This window comes from Onychostruthus taczanowskii, unplaced genomic scaffold (assembly GCF_017590055.1).
Source record: "Onychostruthus taczanowskii isolate IOZ18803 unplaced genomic scaffold, ASM1759005v1 scaffold13, whole genome shotgun sequence".
NCBI lineage: Eukaryota > Metazoa > Chordata > Aves > Passeriformes > Passeridae > Onychostruthus > Onychostruthus taczanowskii.
This window is the reverse complement of record NW_024498462.1, coordinates 7931755-7954794: the sequence shown is the minus strand read 5'-3', so window position 1 is coordinate 7954794 and position 23040 is coordinate 7931755. Positions and strand designations below refer to the sequence as shown.

Genomic DNA, 23040 nt, shown 5'->3' with positions numbered 1-23040 from the left:
TACCTTTAAATAACTATTTTAAATGCTAAGGTCTAAGCTGATCCAGCTTCCCTTAGATCAAAATTTCACCAACATCTTTAAAATCAGCGCAGTAGCATCGTGTGCATTTCTTGCAATCAGAATACTTTTAGGAAAACCAGTTGTGCCACCTTCTGGTATTCACAAGAACTACACAGCAAGATAAATATTTTAGTACATTCCCATTTTAAATGGAAAAATAAAAAAAAAAGTACAAACAGAAAACTCACTTTATCTATGAAAGCAATGAAAAATACAAAGCTTTTTTTAAGCTTTGGTTGATCTGTGCAACATTATAGCTAGGACTAGCTAGATTGGACTAGTTTGTACCCAGCCTTGAAGTTCCTGAGGCTGTACGACCCAGGAGATGGATATGATGATCCTTAGGGGTCACTTCCAACTGAGGATATTCTATGACACCTGCTGACAAACACAGCACCCTTCCCACACTCACCTGGTCTGAGACATCAGCTACTCTGCTCTTTGCCCCATCTTACCACTGCAGCAAAGAGCTGGGAAAGGCAGAGAGTGAAAAGGACGAGAAAACTTGTGGAATGACTTCTATACAAGAATCAACTTTCAGATTTGACTTAACAGCATGGAAAGTAGAGAGTACACGGTGTCACAAAAAGCATGGTAAATGTGGGGTCCTTATTCACAGAGCTCTCCAACACAATAAAGTTTTACATGAAACTAGCAGTTGTTTGGTGGGAAAAAAATGAAACAGAGGAAATGTCTTCAAGTAACATGCTGCAGCTATCCCACCAGCAGCAGCTCTTCAATATCTGTTTTTTACAACACAGATTCACTGAAGCAAAGTGAGAAAAACAGTTCAAAACAGAAGTGGTTGCAGCCAGTGCCCTGTAGGTGACTCCAGCACTCACACACAAGGCCAGCAAACATCTCCACCTTATCTCCCACTACCAAAGCATCCCTAATACATAACCATACGTGGTTATGTAAAAACAACAATAAACACCCTTCCTCCTGTATTATACCTGGATCTATGCAATTAGCTCTGTACTGATAAAAACACAAGGGATGGTGAATTTAAGCTATGACTTCAAGAAATTTGTGATCATTTCCAATCTGTGCCTTCACTATAAAATTGTTTCTAGGTGTCAAATTCCCACCAATTTCTGAAGCAGAAAAAGCTTCAGTGAAAGAAGAATGAAGGCATAGAATTAGGTATGAAATAACATTAACAAATTAAGTGAAGAACTGACTCCAAAGTGCGTCAACTGCTACCTTACAGCCCCTCCCAAGACAAACATTTAGTGATTCTCCAATCTTAGACAACCTCTGACACAGAAAGTAGGTATTTCTGAGTATACCTTTCCACTGTAACTTGGAACTACAAAATTTAACTATATGAATTTAAAATAGAATTCGGAAGTTTGATGTAAGAATCAAGCCCAAGACCATGCTCAGTCACTAATGTACAAACAGCAGAAACATGGTAAGACAGCTAAAACACAAGGACATCTATGTCCTTATCAAGCATGCTGACTTGCTCATCACACCTTCCCAAACAGCAGAAACATGGTAAGACAGCTAAAACACAAGGACATCTATTTGCATGCTGACTTGCTCATCACACCTTATACAAACCTCTGCATATTCTTTCAATCACATTTACTCAGCTCTCCGCAGTACGTGTCCCATGGTATAATCATTTTCTGGATCTCTAAACAAAGCAAAACTTACATTAATCAAAGCTTTGCTTTGACGTGTTCTTCCAAGTGCAGTACTTTTACTCATTCTGAAGTTCGGCAGTTTCATTTTCGGGACACGCTGAAATTACAATTTTGCCCAAATAAGACAGAATGATAATATCCAGGAGGGTATAGAGCACCATGAGAAATACAAAACATGATTTTCATCATAAGCAACACCATAAATCATGCTGCAAATACGATTTTATAAGAACCTCTGAAATAACTAATGTAACAGAAAAGTTGCCCAATAACACTTCAGGAGAATCATGAGAGTAACCTCAGACCAGGCAGAATGTGACTGCAACCACCTGAACAAAGTCTTGCTGTATATTGCACAAAGTGTTGCCAGGAAAATGCAATGCCATAATCCCACACAACTAACTAGTAATTTTTTTTTAAAACCATGCACTAACATCAGTCATGCCTGAGCTGCTCCTGCCTCCCCACGTATCTACAGACATTTAGAACTGGAACTGAGTAGATTCCTGCAATTTACCAAAGCATTTCTTCACTCACTTGGAACATTGATTCTAAATTTCAAACCCTATACTGAAAGCAGCATTAGTGTCAGAGATTCGAAGGCAATCTCAAAGGAGCTCAGTATTTTCATGACAGTAAAATCCTTGAGAGCTGAAGCTTTGGAGGCCTTTGAACAGCCTATACTGAAAACATGAAAAGAAGACAAGATTAATTCTGGGGACATTTGGGAAATCTCTGCTGAGACAAACATACATTACTGCAAAAGCACAGGATACAGCAGCCAGATTAGGAAGGCAGGAAGGCAGGGTGGCAGGGCAGTAAACCAGATATTTATTCAGTAGGGTCAGTACTCAAAGCAAAATGCAGTGGGTAGCTTAAGATAAGATGAACATTTGCCACAAGAGTTTCTGTAAACACTGAAATAAAAACTGTTCAGTGAATAATAAACCTCTGCAGGGAAACCAAGAGTTACAGCAACTACGAGCCCAGGAGTTTTACATAAACACTGTTACAGAAGACTGTTCTTTAGTGCTTCTCATCAAATTTCTGTGAACTTATGTTCTGGCTCATATCCTGAATCAAGCAACAACATGCACAAACATACCTTCTTCTGCTTGAGTCTTTCACTAAAGCAGAAATATAAGCAAACTACCAACACCTTGCTGTCAAAAAAGCAGCTGCTGGGGAGAAATCTCTAAAACATGAAATAAATGTCCATTCAGGGACATTTTTTTGCTGTGGGAGAGGGGGTGTGCAGATGGCACTAATCAAAGACTGATTTATTTAAAGGAAAAGGCCTATTTGAAGACTAGCAAGTATTTTAAATAATTACATTCAATAAATAGCTAAGAAGATTTTCAGAAATTTCAGTCGTTGTGTCAGGCACCTGTGTATAAACAACTAAATACAGGATTTGTAGATAAGCAGCCCATTTATAATTGTCTTTTATCAACATCCTAGAACAACACACAAGGCCCAGCGTGACTAAGCTTTTACTTCAGGGCTCTAATCTGATGAAAGTCTACAAAAATCCAAAGGGCAAGAGTAAAATTAACTAAAATTATTGAGCCTTAGCCTTCTGGTGTTGAATGTACAAATTCTTTTTCACAGCAAATTCTAGCAATGTGATTCAGTTCATTTACCCTCCTCCCCCCCTCTGCTCCTGAGTTCTGCATCAGTCTCTAACCCAGTTAACTGGCTGGAGAACAAGGCCATGCCTGTTCTCCAGCAGAGCTGCTCATTACTCCTGAAGCATGTACAGCAGAGGGATGGCTGCTCCCACTGCACAGCAAGCCAGCAGCATCACATAATTACTCCTCATCAGCCCAAGTCTCTGCCACACCCCACTGCAGGGCAGCAATGAAAAGGATTTCCGGATGCCAATGACAGACCAGCGATGTCCTGGCCAAGGCCCTGAGCAAAGCCCAGCACAGACAACCATGTACTTTGCTGTGTGGGCCAAGCTCTAATTATCTGAAAACAGAACTGAACAGAGTCACATTGGCGCTCTAATTACTGGGAGACTGAACGAGAGAGGAGAAAACCTGGCTGTGAGAGCAAAGAGGAACCCAGACAAAGGCAAAGATGCTGCTCCATCAGAGAGAGCAGCTTGACAAAGCCTGCAAACTCCTCTGCTGCATCTCTTCACTCCCACACATCTCTTCACTCACTCAAGTCACATCAATTTAAGCAACAGCAAACACGGCTTTGCTCCTTGTCCAGCTGGGCTTCTGAGGGACTTGCTGGCTTGTTGACACCGTGACCTCTGTGCTCTTTGGGACAACAGAAGCAAAATGAGATCTAATACATTCTCCTTAAATTAAGTTTTCTCCTGGATCCTTGGTTGATCCACCTCCACCTACCTGGCTGTCAGCTTAGATTCAGCCACCCTGTAACAGGTGAGCTGGAGCAGAAGAATGAAAGCAGAATTCAGGAATTTGGAACAGGGTGTTTGCATGCTGAAAATGTTTGGAATCCAACAAGATGGAGCTGGATGTGAAAACATAGCTTGGGAAAATGGAAGGAGATTAGCAAGATGCTCAAGTTTCAGCAATGCCATAGGAAGGTCAGGCATAAATATACACACAATGTTGTGACAAGGCAGAACAGCATAGTTATAGCTGAAGGTTTTCCATGACAGACATGGACATTTAAACAGTGCAGTGTTATGTTCCATTGTTAAAATTGCTATTATCAGCAGGAATCATACTGATGTCTGGATTTCAGAGTGTTTATTTATGGGATTGGAAGTCACCAGGCTGCAGAACACACTGTGTGAAAAACTGAGCTGTTACCCTGAACAGCCTTCTCTGGTCCTGCAGGATACCTGTATAATACCTCAGAAGATCACATGAAAACTTAATAGTTGCTTCAACTTTCATTCTCCAGGACAGGACATTAACGCAAATATAACCCAACACTTCTCATTATTACAAGATGTCCTTAACAACATTAGTAAGCTCAAAGTGCAGCTCATTAAAACAGATCAGTTTCAGATGCAAAACTGATCTCCCCATACAACAAACACAAGCAAGACCGTTTTTCCAGCACAGTCTCCACCACTGTGTGATTATTTTCCAAGATATGACTGATTTTGCATCCAAGTGAACTGCAGCCTGAATCAGAGGCATCCCAGATGTGCAATGACAATGGAATAATGGGAAATGTATTACCAAGCTGCACACAGGAACATACACAGGCAGAAGATCTCTAGCATAAAAAAAAGAGTGGAATGTACACATAGGAGCTTTTTGATGGGCTGGGTTTTATAGTGCAAGGAAGGTTTTGTGTTCAGGTGTGGAGAGTTTTTCTGTTCAAATAAGGCAAAAATATACATATCCTTCAGTTGTTTTGGGGTGGGGTGTGGTTTCTTTCATTTGTTTTAAATGTAAGAAGCACCAAACTTTGGTAACCATGAAGAAAGGGACACTTCTCTTTTCAAAATTAGGTCACTTCTGTTAATAGCAAAATTAAATAAAACAGATCAGACACACTCAAAGAAAAGTTCTCCTTTTCCCCTCTTCCCTTTATAATTAGCAAATCAGGTATTTCTTCCATTTGACTAAACAGAGGGACATTGATTAGAGCTAAACTTTAGCACCAAAAGAATTTTCTGGGAGTAAGCAATTTAGACAGCATTGTTGCTTTTCAAGATTACAACTTTTATTTCAAAAGTGTTCATTTGTATGATCAGCTGCTAGCTAAGGTAGATTAAACTGTGTGTTAAAATTACTAATTTTTGAAACAACAAGGGTAATTTTTGAATGTTTTGTACATTAGCAATTTAAGAACTATGCCAATCTGTATCCAAAAGTGATAAACACAGTTTCAGTATAAGGTCACAATCAAATTACATGCAGACAAACAAATACCATACTCTCTCTCAAAGGGACAATGCTATACACACTGTGGGAGTAGATTATTTTAGATTTAGGACTTTAAAGCACCTTACCATAAGCATAAAGTTGCTTTGGTTAAAGCCCTTCTTTTTAACTTGATGCATTCAAATAAACAGCAAACAGAGCAAGAAAACAATTACTCATAACCTACAACCACCACCCATCAGGAGAACAGCTATAGCCAGCAGACACCCACCTTCCCAAGTGACAGAAGAAAGAGAGGAAACAAAAGGGAAAGTGACAATCAGCATGACATTACCCTACACTGCTAACAGGTGTCATCAGATGGAGAACTTTCCAGAAAAAACCTGCTTACAGTTTGTTGAGCATCCTACAAGCCAGCCAGACCTTCCAAGCAGCCAGGGCAGTTTGGGAGCTCACCTATCCCAGTAAAAGCAGCAGCTGACCTCCTTTGAATGAAATATGAACTATTTCAGATCCACACCTCTCTGCCTCCCACATGAAGTTCAAGTTGCAAGCAGTTCATGTGCAAAAGGACTGGCACACGAAGCATACACTAAAGCTGCACTGGGACAGATGGCAGGACCCACAGCCATGTCTACAGGAAACTGAACTGCATTTAACCCAGAAGCACACCCAAACCAAAACTCAGCTTTTAAATAGGAAAGAGAATGTTTCTGCTTTCAACCACTGTTCTTTCTTCATTAAAAAAAATTAAAAATTAACAGGAATACACCCGTGTCATGTTTCAATAAATTCATTAAGCCTGGATGTTAATTTCCAGTCACAGAAGAGGAACTTTGGCTTTTTTATCAAATATTCCATCACAAAGAAAACATTACCTTTACCTAGCCAATCTTCAAAAAAAAAAGTACAGATATTTTCTTTCAATGCAAGTCAACACTAAAGCTGTGAGTATTCACTCTACTAATCTTTAGGTTATTTTAGTGGTTGGTTGAAAACAAAGATTATTTGGAGAGCTAAAAGCATATACTGGAGAAAAACTTTTTACTGAAGAGGTTAATTCTTCCACTGAGATTAAGAAACCTGCACTCCTTAACAAGCATAAACACTGTCACAGACATCATACTGAAACCAGGTGTAACAAGTGTCCAATAAATAAGGTAAGAAGTTTGTCATCTCCTTAAAAAAATTCACTGAATCTTTCTAGATCTTCATCTTCTAATTTTAATTCTGATATGAATATATTAAAAAGGCTTCATATGGCAATGCCAACATTCACATTTTGAATGGTAATGAACTTCAAAAATATTCAAGTGCACATGCCTGGGAACAAAGAACAAAATCATGAACCTAGTGAGGACTGAAAGTACTTGTAACATCACTGCTATGAACACAGAGATGTGTTCATCTGCTAAATAAAATATAAAAGAAAACCTTGAAAGAAATAGGATGAGTAGGTACTGGTTGGGATTACTAGAGACTGGAAGCTTTCAGAGATGGAGAGAACACATACAGAAGAACTCTGCTCTCTAAGGAAAGCTTTTATAACTTTTTTCTTCAGAGTTTCACAGAATTATTCATTAAAGAGCCCTTTTTCACACTAAGCAGAAACGTGACTGATCAAAACACTGCTAATAGATTGTGTGCTCTCAGAGTGCAAGTCTGAAAAGTGAAACTTGAGACTGAATATGCTCAAATCACCATAAATGCATCCAGCAGACAAAAGGCATTTGTGTGCCTGTTTTGGGGGAAAAAAAAAAAAAAGAAAAAAAAAGGAGAAAGGCAGAAAATCCATTGCCTCTAGTCCAAGATCAAACCTTTAAGGAAAAATCGCCCCAGCAGCAGGGAGCAGCATACCAATGAGTTTGATCATTCTTCAAAACTGATTCAGCTGCTGCCAAAACATAACTTTAGTAATTTAAACTGTTGTCCTATGAATTATCTGTTTAGACTGAGACAAAAGCACACAAAATCAGTCAGTGAAACTACAGAAACTATTAAGATTTCTTCAGTCTAAACTTGCTAAAAGAAGGTTGTTTAACGTCAATACACGACTTGGAACAGAAATAACTGAGCATTTATTCTTAAGATGAATGCTCAAAAGTTTTATTAATCTAGTTAAATGGAAGGTTTAAAATGCCATTAGCAATCCAAAGAAAAAAAAGTGGAAGTCTTAAATGGCTTTAACAGAAAATCCTAGTCATGAATGATGCCTCTTGCTGCAGCAATATTTTCAATCACCTGTAAGGGAAAATAAATCCTACCAACATACTGAAACACTCGTAGCCAGGCTGTTACATTTCACACAGTGGTGAGGAAAGGAACAGGATGGATCCCTGCCACTTTCTCAGACAAACACTAAATCAAAAGGATGATTCCTGACAGGATGCAAAGTTCTTTAACAAAGTAGTGTCAGAAACTGTTGTGCCAGCAGCACATTTCATCATAAACTCATGGCCCCTTATCTTACCTTTTCCATGTAAGTATGATGTCCCTATTCAGTTGCAAAATGCATGAAAACTAATAAAGTTACTTATATTTGAGCATGCAGCTCAAAAATTTCCTACAGAAACATACTGCACTACAAAAATAATTATTTTTCTTGTTTCTTTGAAAGAATGAACCCAGTTACTCCAACATAAATTAACCACATCAGCCAAACCACCATGATGGGCATGCAAAATACAGCACAAGATAATATAAACAATGCTATGGCTTCTGTGTCTATATTATAAAGGAACAATTATGTTTTAAGTGAGGATTTAATTTCCAGAAATAAGGCTGCTGGAATTTCTGTTGGGTTAAGGTGATCAATTATGCATTAAATGACTGGTGAAGATCTGTCGAGTCCATCTCCTGTTTACTATAAGAAATTAAGTCTTGTGGTTTCAAAAAAACCTACATCACAGAAAGCCACAAAACAGACAAGACATTCTAAACCATAGAATCACAAATTTCCAATATCTAAAATGTACTTGTAGAGAAGATGGGAATTGTTCCCTTCATAAGGATACACTTGATCTCATTTTTCCATCAAGAATCTCTCTTGAAAACATGTTAAGAACCAAATTACTTTCCAATTAAAATCAATATTAAGTCATTTTTGTCACCACAAAGCATTCCGACAATGAAAATGTTGTGTATTACAAAAAAATGGGGAAAAAACTACTGAACTTTACTAGTTTTTGTCTTTGCCAACAAAGCATCAAGAACCAAATGAAATTCGAAAGTTGAACCAGGCTTTCAGACATTTTAATATTATAAAGCCTTGGGTGAAAGTGACAGTATTTATATCAAAATAATCTTCTCATTTCTTCTCTTCTGCCCACATGCTACCTCGAGTTTTAGACAGATCTTTATTTCTGCCTTTTATCTTGCCTGCAGCAGTACATCACTAGGGACATGCAGTTTTGCCTGACTGGTAAGTTGTTTGCTGGGAGCACTAAAGAAAGAGTGTTTTGTTTGCAGGATCCTGTCCCTTGGCACGAAAGTGAAGACATAGGAAACATGAGGAATGCTGTTTCTCTAAAAAACTTACATATTCAGAACAGCAAGGCATTAAATAAATGCAGTTACATTGCTAAATTGTTTTTATCAATTTATGTCATCATTTAGGATAAGCCCTCTTCTTATATGCAGGTATAAAGAGTTACTGGCAAATAGACAACCATTTTCCAAAACTTTTTCTAGAACATCTTCAAGATGCAGCCTTGTCATCTAGTCAGGTAAAACCCATCTTTCACAAAACTGAATTGTTCTGGCTTCTGACAAGCCCCACATTTCCTAATCTTTGAAACTACTCAAGTGTCTTCCTGCCTTGTCTCTTCAGCCACATTAATTTACTACAGCACGTCCATCCAATACTCCTGCTTCTCTCACCACATCCAGCATATAAAACTGCTTTCTGATGCCCTTCAGGGCTCAGCTTTGTTTTGCAACACTTTTCCCCCTCAATTAGATCAACCTTTAGCAAAGCATCCAACAAACACTTCTGTGTTCTCTTCCACTGGACCGCTAACACATAAAGGCATCAGAAAAGAACAACAGTAATTTCTCCCTCAAAACACCAAGCTGGCAATGGCACATGGCACTCAACAGTCAGAGTGACGATATATGGCAACTATGACTTCTTAGGCACTGGAGTAGACTTTGCACAGATGCCCAGACAATCCACAAGCTCTTACAGGAAGAATTGGAGCTCCAGGCTGGCACAGCACAGGCACGGCTTTAGAAGCGCAATTAAGCGGCAGTTGTTAAGGTAACACTTTGCATCTTGCAATCCCATTACAAAAACTTGGTCATCTCTGATCAAAAGCCACCAAAACTATGACAAGGGGTGCAAGCTGACTGCAGAGCACTCTGCTAGCACAGCAACAGCAGAGACTCAGCCCTTCCCATCAGAGGCTATTCTGATCCAGCTGCAAACACCCACATGCAACATCTGTTGAGTTAGGGCTGCTTAGGAGCAAAGATTAAAGAGGGCATCAGACAACATTCTGAAAAATATTCCCCATGGATTTTTCTCTTTAACTGAAAATACTATGACATCATTCCTTATTACAAAAAGCAAAAAAAATTAACAACAAAACTAAAATCCATTTGGCTCCTTGAAGTGAAAGCAATTTTTAGTAAGTTGTGCAAAACTGTCCAAAGATTAAATTTAAAGGAAGCTTTGTTAATAACAAACAACAACACACTTCATATTGCACTGAAGAGTTCATCAAAATCCAGCTGTAGGCAAAGTCAGCATGTGTTGGATCAGTTCAGACTTCCTGAAATGCCATTTACAAGCAGTGAATTTCAGGTAAACCACACACTAAAAAGGAAGTGACACTAATGGAACAGGATTCACTACAATGAACTCCATAATACAAAACCATATTTAAAATCAGTGCAAGCAATTCTTGTTTTATGTAAACTATTCTACTGCAAAATTAGCTCATACGGCACACAGAACACTGCTAAAGCAGCATAAACACCTGGCTTGTGAAAAATACACTCTGGCAAGCAGGAGGCAACCCAGCAAAGGACACATTACCAATGTGCAGAGAGAAAGCTCCAGAAGATCTATTGCTTTGCCCTCACCATCCTAAAACACTTCCCAAAACAACTCAAGACACCTGTACCAAATCAGAATACAAACTGCTTCACTGCATAGCCACTGCAACCTTTAATAAGACATTGTATAGCAGCAAAATAAACCTCTTGTGCTGTTACTTGGAGAAAGGAAAATCCTTCTGCAGTCTTAATGAAATTTAATCCATAATCTCAAAACCATTGAGCAATTTCAACCTCTGCATAACATTTGCAGGAACACAACTATGCCTCTGTGCTCCCAAACTATACAGGATTATTTCACTACCTAAGTACACTGGCATCTTGGCTCTCAAGTCAATCCCTGTCTTGGCAGTTAAGGGCCAATTCCTAAATTGAACTCCAAGAGGGACAAGTCTGACCATATCAGAGTCATTGTAAAATTTCAGCACAAACAGGGTTGCATTTTACAGAAAGATTTATGTACCTGAAGTTTAAAAGCAGATCTGCCTGTTAATACATTGAGGGAGATATAGGACAACACAGATGGAACACACTTTTAAAGAAATTTTAATCCACTATCTCATGTCTGCCACAAGTCATCTGAGGCCCCTCCTCTCTTTGTATATTAATTCTAAAGTTTATCTGTTCCAAATGAGCTTTTCTGTCCATTTTCATGGCCTAGAAGATGACACTGCTTCCATCCTCTGCTTTGTGTCTAAGCGAACAGCTCAGCCTGCTGCAGCCTCAGAGCAGGGACAGGAGCTCTTCCCACCAACACCTCACCTCAAACGGGGCAGGCACCTGAGACTCCCCCGTTTCTACAGGCAGCACATGGCCTCAGGTCAGGGCTCTGTGCAAGGACAGCCTTAAACCACTGCACTGAACATAAAGCAGCAGAAAGCAGAATTTTTACAATGCTGAGGTATGTGTATTAAAATACTGTCTTAAATGAAATATTCCTCTGAATTTTAAGTCATATGATCAACTTTTTAATGCCAGGATTTGCATAATGAACCAAATTTAAACTTACATGTCTATGGTGAAATTAATTCAATTATCATTAGCTGGCCCAAAAGCATCTAATGAATTCATAACTGCTCTTAAAATGTAAACTTAAGAGATTTTCCATCTCTTCAGTATTCTCTTCCTGTAAAGGACTTTCATCTGCACTTTCCAACCCTCATAAAGCCTTTCCCTGATATAAGTCACCTGTGGCTACAACATATTAAAGCTCATTCATCATCACCTACACTTAATAAACCCACAGTGATGAAATAAACTCTGCTGATAAAAGGTTGATTAGATAAGCATTGCACGTAAGAATAAAACTGTAGATAAGAAATCCAGCAAAGTGAAAGAAAAACCTGAATTGTCTCCACAAAGACAACAGGACCATGACATTTGGATCCAACCTTTTCCTCACTACCAAGTGAAAAAAGTCCTGCTGTGAAACCAGCTGCTGACTGTCAATTATTTTAAGAGCATAAAGCTTTACGTGGTTAGAGAGGAAAGGCCAACAGAACATATTAATCAGTCCATTCATGAGGAAACTGAATAGCTTAGATACAGCATGTCCCTTCAGTGTCCAGCTTGTCACACACAGTCCCTGATCTACTGGCTACCAAGGGCACAGCTCAAGCACCTTCTACTATTGCACAAATTAGACTCAGACATGGGCAGAAGTCAAGCAGAACAAGGCACCCTCATTCAGCCTGTCCAGAAATAATCAGCATTGGGAATGCTGTGCATCTCTGCATTTTGGTTAAACTTCATGTTAAATATTATCCACTTAAGAATTAATATTTCTAAAGTTTATTAATTTAGGAGTCAATACTACATTGAAAATGAAAAAGCTTTTATAGGACATTGGTTCTTCATTAGCTAAGTTACTTTTTAACTTAATGGACTAAGTTGCAGTGTATATTTCAAGCACTTAAAAACCTTTGAGCATTCAAAAGGTGAAATGTTTTTCAATTTTCAGCAGAAATTCTACACATCAAGTACACAGTAATAACCACAAAAAGAACAATAGTAACAGACAAAAAGCAATTTCCTTTATATAGTCCACAATACTTCTCAAGATATTACAGCATAAAGGTTAAAGCCAAGGTTATGATCATACAGAACTGCCAAAGGAACCAGTTCCTTCAGCTCCACCCTGCACCAAAAATTAAATTAAATTCTCAACTTATCCCATTCTATTTCACACACGTTCACCCTTGCAATAATGCCTAAGACCTAATGGAACTGTCCACAAAGATATTACCTGTTATTGCAGCTACTAATGCTGACACAGAGGAGTACTAATGCAGGGAAATCCCAAAACACTCTTCATGGTGGGTGCCATTGGCTGTGAGCCTCATCCACTCAAGCATCAGAGCACAACCTGACCCAGCCCAGTGCTGCAGACCATGAAAAGCTGACTGCTGTGCAACTGAAAGGTCTTTAACAGCAACCACCTGTACAAATCAAATGCTAGCCCCACAAAATAACTGCTGCCTATTTTATAGAAAGTCTTTTCTGAAAATGACCTCACTAAAATATAGTCAACATATGTAAATAAGCTCCAGGAAAAATTTATGTATTATCAAATAAATGTAGCATCACCATAAGAACACCTCAAGGTATAAAGACTGACGCTTGGAACACGTATACCTAAATTTCTTTAAAATTTAAATTTTAATAAAAAACCAAATTTATCAGGTTCCAATTTTATTAAGCAGATAATATTAAAGAGATTTAAAAATATTTAAATTCGTGAGATTATTTAATTAAATTACTTAGATTATTTAAATTATTATTTAATTAAATAGATTTTTCATTTTTAAAAAATAATAAAATAATGAAGAATATTGCATATTATCATTGCTACTCAGCCAACTGCAGCTAAAACTTCACAGACTTTGTCCACAAGAGATCTCAACATAACAGAGTAAATCAAATCAACACTATCTCCTGGGTAAGTCAGCTGGATCAGGACAAAGATTTATCCTGCTGCTTCATAAAGAATTCAGCATCTGGCCAGGAGATTGTTATAAAAAAATCCTCACACAGCCTTCCTGAACCAGCAAGCAGAGCCTGGAAGAAGCCAAGGGAAAGATGACTACAAGCCAACATTATCTTTAAGCTGATTTTCTCTTGAGTGAAAGCAAGACAGGCTTTCAAATCAGGCACTATTTGCAGATGCCAAACCAGGATGAGAACATTAAGCAATAGTGACTTTTTTTAATTAGTTACTAAACAAATTACAAAACCCTATCTAAGAAAATATCCAAAAGTCTCCAGGAAGAGGGAAGTCTAAAAACCATTTAACCTTTCTCTTAGATCCACGTAACAAGAAAAGCAAGTCACGTGTAGGAACCCAAACTGGTTCCTACCTAGGAGTTGAAGCAATTACTAGTCTGTTGTAATAAAAGGATTTTTCTTCAATTTAAGAAAAGAACAAAGAAAAATTTTTCACTGTGTAGCTTTAATGTTACAAACATAGGAAAACTTAGAAATCAAGGTGCCTGAGGTAAGAGCAGTTCTTCTAACTTGAGCTCTTCCTTGCCAAGAGACTGAAGTTGTCCACAAAGGCACTGTTCTCCTAGATAATTACCATTAGAACAAAGCAGCACCTCCAGTGTATCAAAGTTTATGGTTTAAAAGAAAGCACTCAAGAACACATTACTCATATTATACTTATACACACAAAAAAAAGAAGAACAAAGACTATAATGGAAAATCCTAAAATAACATGCTGCTTTAATTCACAACTGTTACTGGAAATCTGGCAAAAAAAGGAAACACTGGGACTAATTACTCCAAAGGAATGAGCTGGCTGAGGAGCCTATAGCACTAAAAGCACAGCATTTTTATGGAATCCATCTGAAAAATAAGACATTGCATCACCTAATTGTGCTCTCTAAAAATTACCTTGTCTCCACAAAAGCAAATCCTTTAAGTACTTATTTAGGTACAGTTATATTTCATCATGGAGGTTCTTTCTTTCCTGTAACATTTTAGGAGTGTGGTTTAGCTGCTTGATCCCAGAATATTGTTGTTTATTCCAGCAGAAAAGAACTGAAAACTTTCAGGAAAGCTTCTATTGCCTGCTACTATTCCCATCATCTTTACAGCAGATATAGCAGACATGCAATCCAAAACTGGACATGGACAATAGAATGTCAAGAACCTGACATGCAGAATAAGTTTCTATAAGTAACAAGTTAACCCTGCTAAAGGTTCCCCATGCCCACCATGCCAGGGGTTTTACTGCTGTCTAGAACACTTTCAGCAGCCAACAGTAAAAGCCTTTGGTAGACTGATCACTACAGACAAGTAAAGCATTGTGGTTAATCCCTTATGAAACCACACATTGCTCTGTCCTCCAGCTCTGTCCTTCAACAATGAGCTTTGCCTATGATTCCCATGAAGGGCTCTACACTCACAGCTTCCCAGACCCAAATGAAACAGTTAGACAAATTGTACAGTTACTCTAAATTAGAGAATAAAAAAAATAATAATTCCCACATTAGCATTTCGGGCTTTATAGAAAACACACGTCAGTTACTCACAAAGAGTCTCTCCACATCATCTCTGATAAGCGGAAAAATCTCCTCTGTTCTTCATGCACCTGTAGTCAAACAGAAAAGAACTGAAGCAGAGTCACAGACAGACATCCCCAAATAGCACCTGGCTCTCTGATCCCAAGGATTTTCACAAAACAAACCAAGATTTGTTCCAAACATTCACACATAATCCGTTTCCCCATTTCACTTACTTTCTCTGCTAAAATTACAGAGATGAAGGGGCACAAAAGCAAGAGAAGTGCTCCCTGTTTGCATGCATTAGGCTGCTCTTTGCTGTGGAAACAAGGATGAATTATGAAAACTAATCAAGTGAACAGAGAGCACATGCCCTAGATTTTTCAAATAATCTCTTGGTTTAACCCAGTTGTTCCTGAGCCTGCCTATCCCATGAACAATTTACTAAAATGGAAGCTGTGACTCATTAAAGGCACCTTTTAAGGGAGAAACAGCTCAAATTATTTATAAGCAAGACGTAATCACATTAATTTGTACAGAAGAGGCCAAAATCTTAATGACTTCCATTTCTAAGATCTAATACAGTTGATAAACTCCTAATTCATTTTTTCTTATGTCTCAGAAGTATGGTATCTTACAGCCTTTAACCAAAATGAAAGACTACAGACTATGTTCTGGCTTGTGAAATCATACTTCCATTTGAAGGGACAGTGAAAAAGTTGTAACATTTCTATTTGCTGACATTTATTTATTAGCAAACATTGCAAAATATAAACTATGCAATACCCCTGAAAAGAGCCACACTTCAGATTTTTGGTCTTTTATACATTTTACATTTATAAACATAATTGAATGATAAAAACTTAGAAGCTATATGCATTTGGTATTTCTTTAAAGCAATTTGCTATTAATTCACAGCCCAAAGAAGAAATTCCTTTTTCTTAGTCAATACTTCAAAGATACAGAAGCAAATTTTTAGATAAAGTCACAGGGGCAGTTTATATATAACAGAAAATAAAAGCGTCTGCAAATCATCCTCTCCCCTTCAAGTGCTCTGTACCATGACATAAAATTTTGACTTCAGAGAGTAGACATAAGCTCTCCTAATTTAAGAGCCTGTCTAAAATCTTATTTTGCTAAAGCAGACTGAGACAATTTAGTGGAAAGAAATAGCACACAGTATTTGTAAGCATGAATTATAAATTCAGTGTATGCTTTGCAATACTTTAAACATGCCACAACTGAGACAGCATCAAACAGAATTGTTTAATAGCACCTAACTTGCCCACTCCCTCCCACTGATACTACAGCAGCTGGCAGAATAAAGTGGTTGTTAACTCTTGGTGTTGCTTACACCTCAGGACATCCTCTTGTTTCAAATAAACTTAAGGTTCTCCTCTGTTAAAGAAATTTGCTGAGTGAATGGGATGGGTTTTATCCATCCTCTATTACCAAACTAGCATTCAGAAAGTGCCACATCACCTGAGCTGTTCTGCTACCATCATTTATGAAGTCCTGTGTGATATGTAGTGTGGTGACTGCAATCAGGATGGGTCTTTAAATCTCAGTCCTTGTTTTACCAACCTGTGGACATTACACAGGCTTTTCTAACGAGACCAACACATTACACAACAGGACCAAGGGATCCAAAAATTCTATGCTAAAACAGAACTTTCCATACTCAGAAAAATTTTAGTTAATTTTCATCTTTAACAATAGAGCTTCTCTCATCCTCAGTGTTGATTCTACATTCCCAGCATACAAATATCAGAAATTCACATCTCTGCTTATACCTTTGCCACAGAAAGGACAAATCTGATCACCAGTACAAACTTGCAACCCCCTGCCAAGAGCTGAATTTCTCACTACCGTGCAAGGTCCTGAGGTTTGCAGGGTTTGCTCTTGCAGCTGCTGTTATATTTTGCCATTACTCTTTCAGAAATGCCAAAAGAAGTACGTAAATTAATGAATAAGGATTCATTTCCTATGTAAACCATTACATTTGTTCTAACCATCTTCAGCCTGAATTCAGGAAAACAATTTAAAAGAGGAGTGGTTGGGACCCATGCAAAATTGTTCAGCATTCCTGAGAGCTACTTCTAATTCCAACTCCATAAAGCAAACACACTACATGCATTGTCATATGCCACTGAATGCAACTCGTGTGGTGGATACCCTGTGAAGCTTTTTTTATGCCTGTAATTCATCTGTCAGGAAGCTCTAGACTATTCAGGGTTGATAGTGCACGCTGCTTTTGTAGGTTACTTGTATCAGTTACAGCCAACCCTTCAGAAACAACAGCAAATGAGTGACACAAGTCATGCCAAGGAGTGACAAAGTGTGCAGGGCACAGCCCAGGAAGCCATTAAATGCACAAGCCCACACATCCTCAGGGGCAAACGTGAGCACACAGGCACTATGAGAAACACTCATCAGGTCAGAGGCCAGACCTCAGCAAACATCACTCCGACAGCAGGCAAGCTGGGTTTAAATGATTGTCAGAAATCACAAAGCAGATGCTGGGACTTAGCCTGACCTACAGTGGTAACACAGTCCTTCCTGCAGCACAGCAGACAACCTGAATCAAAAACTAACAAAACACAGCTGCCGAAAACCAGAGCGCTCGTGAAACGCACGGGAACAAGAGGCTGAGCTCTCGCTTGGGAACACCACTGAGGGCCACAGCCTCATGCTGCTTAGTTTCACCCAACCACCCCTTGCCTACCTTGTGCTGGACCAAACCACCAGCTGCACAAGCCACCAGCAAACAGCTGTGAGGGGACAAGCAGAGCCAGCACGGCCAGTGCTGCCTCCCTCCAGAGGGACAGGGAGATGCTGCTCTCCAGGCAGCAGCAAATCCCCAGCATCCACTGGGCAAAGAGAGAAGGAAGCAGCACTGTCCCTTCCAGCAGCAACTGATTAAATCTGACATTGAACTGCACTCTTAAAGGAATGGCTCTAATCTGTAAATAAGTAATAAGATAATCTCTCTCTAAATACAGAGAACATACACCTAAAAAAGTATTATCATCTTAGAAGTCGAATGCAGACTAGCCTGATGCAGGCAGTTTTCAGCATGGACTTCGTACACGTTTCTGGAGAATAGCACAGCCTCCCAGTTTTTATAACAGGCATCAGAGTTGCATTACTCAAGAGCACCATTACCCTATATCAACTATCACCTGATAATCATTACCAAGTAAAATAATTTTCTAACTTCCACCCATAAGCCAGCAGTATATAAGTATTTAAACATTTTCTGTAAAAACTGAGTCCAGACACAAAAGAAACCCTATATTATAGACTACAGAAAATACAACTTAAGCTACCAATTAGCTTCAGTCAGAGTGCTGCATTTTGAAAAACTCAGTGTCATAAAGGAAGCCAACAATCAAAATACAACTTTAGGTGGCAGAACACATCTTATCCTAATGGAAATTTTGCAGTTGTGAAGAAGTCTTACCCACCAAAAGCAGTACTAACATGTTTGTCAACTGCAGTTACAGGATGGCCTTCATTAATGTACTTTAAAAATGTGTTTGATAAAAATTTTATTCAACATATTCTAGAAACTCAAAATAAAACAAGCTTCAGCACGTTCACACAAGCTTAGAAGTCTGCAGTAATATTTCAAGTATTAAAAAACCCCAAGCTTCTTGGTATAGCATTTCACTCACACAGAAAGAGAAAACAGTTCCCTGAAGCAGATGGAGTCATTAATACACCACGTATAAATCACACCTAAGTAAAACACCTGCAGATTAAAATGGTACCAAAGGCAAGAAGAAAATGCTGTGTTGTATTGAATAGCTGTGCTAAGCCTAACAGACCTCGGTTGGATGCCCTTATATTATACTCTTAACACTGGGAGCTTCAGCAATTACAGCATAGTGCAACCCAGTCCCAAGGAATGAATGGATTTCTCTCCCATTCCCTTGAGCATTAACGAGATCATCTTCCCACACTGCAATCCCAGCCTGGGACCAAAGAGAGGGGAAAAAGGAATAGGCTACAGACAACACACCACAGTGACAGTGAGTCTAAGATGCCAGCACAGGGAGGGGACAAGGATGCAGCAGGGACCAGTGCCCCAAAACACAAGAAAGCAAGTGTGAGACAAGCCAGCTCCCTGCGAGAGCCACAATGACCTGACAGGTTAGCGACTCACCCGGGTTCACATCAGCTCTGGTCCTGGACAGCTGCACTGCTCTGTCTCTTCTGCCCTTGGCTCAAACATCTGCATCCTCTTGTCATCCCCAGCTGCAGACCCAAGCATTGTTCAGAGCTGTGCACAGCACCCAGATTGTCTGTCAGTGGCAGCTGCCCAAAATGCTGTTGTCCTCCTACGGTTGCTCCTATGGCCACAATGCAGAGCAGGCCCCTACCAGTGACAATGCCCACAACTCCTGTTGTTTGCTGTGGGCAGACCACAAAGCAACTTCCATGCCACCCCTCTCCCAAAGGTAATGTGAGCTTCTGCCTCTATGCTTATGACTGGAGGAAGGTTTTTAATCATTATCTCCCAAGAGGGCTAGCAGTACAAAGTTAGGAGTTCCATTCTCCAGGAACTCTGTTCTGGACAGTCTGTGTCACAGACTCAGAGGCACCAACTGCTGCTCTGGAAGCGTTAATGAAAAGGCCAGTTCACATCAGATGGGAAACAAGTGATAAAAACAGGAAGTAAAAGTCTGAGAAGCCTCCTAGTAAAACAATGCACACACACTTCAGCAGACTTCACAAGATTCAGAAATCTTCCAGCCTTCACAAGCGACTCCTGGATAGCCAGTGTACATTACCTGGCAATAAAAGCAAAAAAAGTTCACAACATTAAAGCCCATTTCCCCATCTTCTGCTGTAAACCTTTTGGCACCCTCTCCTACATCACATACCAGAGTATCAGAACCACCTGCATCACTGAGAAATTGAATCCTTGGTATTTCCATATTGCTACTATTCAAGTATCCTTATGACAAGGCACCTTGGAATCACTTTCCACTGAACTCCAAGCATTCCCACCTGTTGTTATTTCCATCAACAATGTCCTTTACCTGGAGGCTTCTCCTAATCCATATATGCAAATAAAGGCCTGAGAAAAATGCTCCTAGATGAAGTTAGTCAGTATGATTTCCAACAGCAATCACTGTTAGCAAGCTTCCTAATTTTGCAGCGCTGTTATGGGCAAAGGTGGAAGCTAAGAGAACACCAGGCTGCAGATAAACTTAGAAGCATTAGTTTTCCTTTATTTTCTTTCTAAAGCTATTCTGAGCAGACCTTGAAATGGCACAAACACTGAACTGACAATTCAGGACACACTAGGTCAGAAATGCAGCCAGAGCACAACAGAGCACACACCACTCACTGTCTTATCATAAGGCTCACAAATGACATGAGAGCTGAGCAGGATGCACTTCACATGTTGGTCATTCAGCTTTAATTAGTGGCATATGGATGTTTTCTAACACAAGAGCTTTAAAAGCAAAATGAGGTTTGGATTTCTGATCCTTGTGCTAGAAATGGACATTAAGGACTTCCCAAACACAAGGATCTTGAACACCAGTACAACAGTCCAGCTTTTTTGGTTCAAATAACCACCTTGAAGGAAAGACCAGAAGAGAAGCCATGCAACATTTAGATAACTGATTAGCAGGGAGCAAAAAAACTCAGGATCATTCTAGATGTCCCAACCTCTCAGGCAGTGAATTTGCTAAATAAGACAGTTCAAAATGAAGCAATATTTTACCTCTGAGCAGCGCAGCTTAAATTGTGAGCTCAGTCAATCCACGATCAGAAAAAGTAAATTGAAGCTTTAGCTGCATTCTGGAAAAAATTCAAAGCTATTTAATATTCTACAAATATATACATTTACCTTTCTCAGGCAAGCTGAACAAACGTCTCAGAAAGCCAAAAGTAATCAGTCTTAGCAGAATCTGCTTGGAGTTACATACCCTACTTTGTACAAAGCACTAAGCTTCCTGTGTCTTTATCAGCTCTCCTAATAAAGAACACATCAGCTCTGTGATTTGATCTACAAGAATTTAACAAATATAGTTTGTTCATCAAAAGAGTCCAGATATTTTCAAGATATTCACAGTGTCTAACATCTCAAGTATATAAACCAGCTTTTGAAAGACCTTGGAAAAAAACTGTTCCCACAGAAGAATTAAACAATATATGGTCAGAGTCCTACAAAAGAAAATAAAATATTTTTTCATTTGAACATTTGCATGTTAAGTATTTACACTCCTGTGAAGAGTTGAGATTACAGGAGTTTTCAGGAGATGTACATTTCCAATGGACTAGTCCAAATTATTTTATGTAACAATACAAAAGCCTTCTAATTTCTGTCCCAGTGAAGGCTGACAAATTGTGGAAGTTTTCCACAGACACTGTTGACACTTTACAAACATATTACTCACCCACACAGTCTCTCAAGTAATCTATTTTGTACCAGGAAAATTAATCAGAATAATTTTCAATGTGTTAATTTAAGGATGTCTACTGCAACATCTGGAAAAGGCTATGTAAAGAGTACAGAGCATGTACATACATGAATATTTAAGCATCCTTCAAACTAGGAAGTCTCAGGCTACCAACAACAGAAAAATATCTGAATATTTGGATCAACACTCAAGAATATCTTCAAAGCTATCTTGCTTTCTTGGCTACACAAACTGCTTGATCAACCTCTGTTACACACTAAGTTTCATATAAGAAAAGCACCACACAAAATTCAGCCAGGAAAGCTCAGACTGAAGACCTAATCAGCCAGGCTACCTGTCTAACAGCAGGCAATTCAAGAGCAGTGGCAGTGAAAGGACACTGCCTTCTGCAGCTTCCCTCTGTCAGGGTTTTAGGGACTTCCTCCCACAAAGAGTGTCTGGAATTCAGCCTTGAGCACTTCAAAATTCACTTTTTTCTTCCACTAATTTGTCTAATCACATTTCAATCTAATTTGCACTCAAGATATCCCATTACAATGGAGTCTTGATATAATTATACACTGGGTAACAACGGAGTCTCACAATATAATTACACATTACAGGAAAGCATCCTTCAGCTACCACCTCAATAATTTCCTAGTGCACCACCCATAGCAGCTTCCCACCTCCAATGTCATACTGACTGCAGAGGCTTCCCCACTACAGTTTCCCAGAGAATGCTCCCCTGCTGGTCCTCCCCTCTGACCTACTGTTCTGCCTCTTTACTGCCTGCAAAGCTGGGAGCACCTCCACACCCAGCTACACAATGTGTGCCTGGTTGTGTTAATGGAACAGGAATGGTTTCACTGGGGTTTAGTCACTAAAAGAAAATTATTTGCATACACAAAGTATCTCAACTTTCTTACTGTTCATGGCAGGATCCCAGGGCTATGTTTCGCCATTCCCAAGCAGTCCAGGTTAATTTTGACATCTAGAACAAGGTTTGGGAAGAGAAAAAAATTGTCACACACGTTTGCACACTATTATCCGCTGTAGATGTTATTTTAAAGAACTGCAGGGCACAGCATCTCCAACAGAGTTAACTATTGGCTTCTGCAGCCCTTTGAGCTCTGTCTCTAGTGTGAGTGGAAAATTGGATAGCTCCACTTCTTGCCTGAAGGGAAAGTTCACATAACTCACTAAAAATCTGTGGCATCCTGCTCTTTTCCATGTGTATGGAATATTTCATACAGCATCCCACAAGATCACAGCTCCATATAAAAATCTATTTCAACAGTAGCACTGAAGAAAAAAAGTCAGATCTAATTTTTGGTTTGAAGCTACTCAGGCAGACACTGTTTCAGAATCACAGCCACCACTTCATGTCAATCACTAAGTGCATACAAGCCACAGGAGGTACACAAGTCCTAACAGAAGTAAAACCTTGCAGCATGATCCCAAGCCAAGCCCCCTTCTCAGAAATTCCCCCCAGCAGCTGTTACCACAGCAGGAAGCTCTG

The 23040-nt window shown here is 39.2% G+C and overlaps 1 protein-coding gene across 3 annotated transcripts in view; it reads right to left on the bottom strand.

Annotated features, from left to right (window-relative positions):
* Nucleotides 1-22514, bottom strand: part of KLHL13 (kelch like family member 13) — a 65403-nt gene extending 42889 nt beyond the window's left edge. Inside the window, exons 1-4 of one of the 3 annotated variants that reach the window (XM_041396535.1) lie at nucleotides 22448-22514; nucleotides 20843-20919; nucleotides 19271-19898; nucleotides 15133-15191 (exon numbers count right to left, since the gene is read on the bottom strand). In XM_041396535.1, the coding sequence (XP_041252469.1) occupies nucleotides 15133-15152 (20 nt within the window). In that variant the 5' untranslated portion in view covers nucleotides 15153-15191; nucleotides 19271-19898; nucleotides 20843-20919; nucleotides 22448-22514. The remainder of the gene's footprint in view (nucleotides 1-15132; nucleotides 15192-19270; nucleotides 19899-20842; nucleotides 20920-22447) is intronic. The other 2 variants (XM_041396536.1, XM_041396537.1) reach the window with 2 other exon arrangements.
* Between the last annotated feature and the right edge of the window lie 526 nt (nucleotides 22515-23040).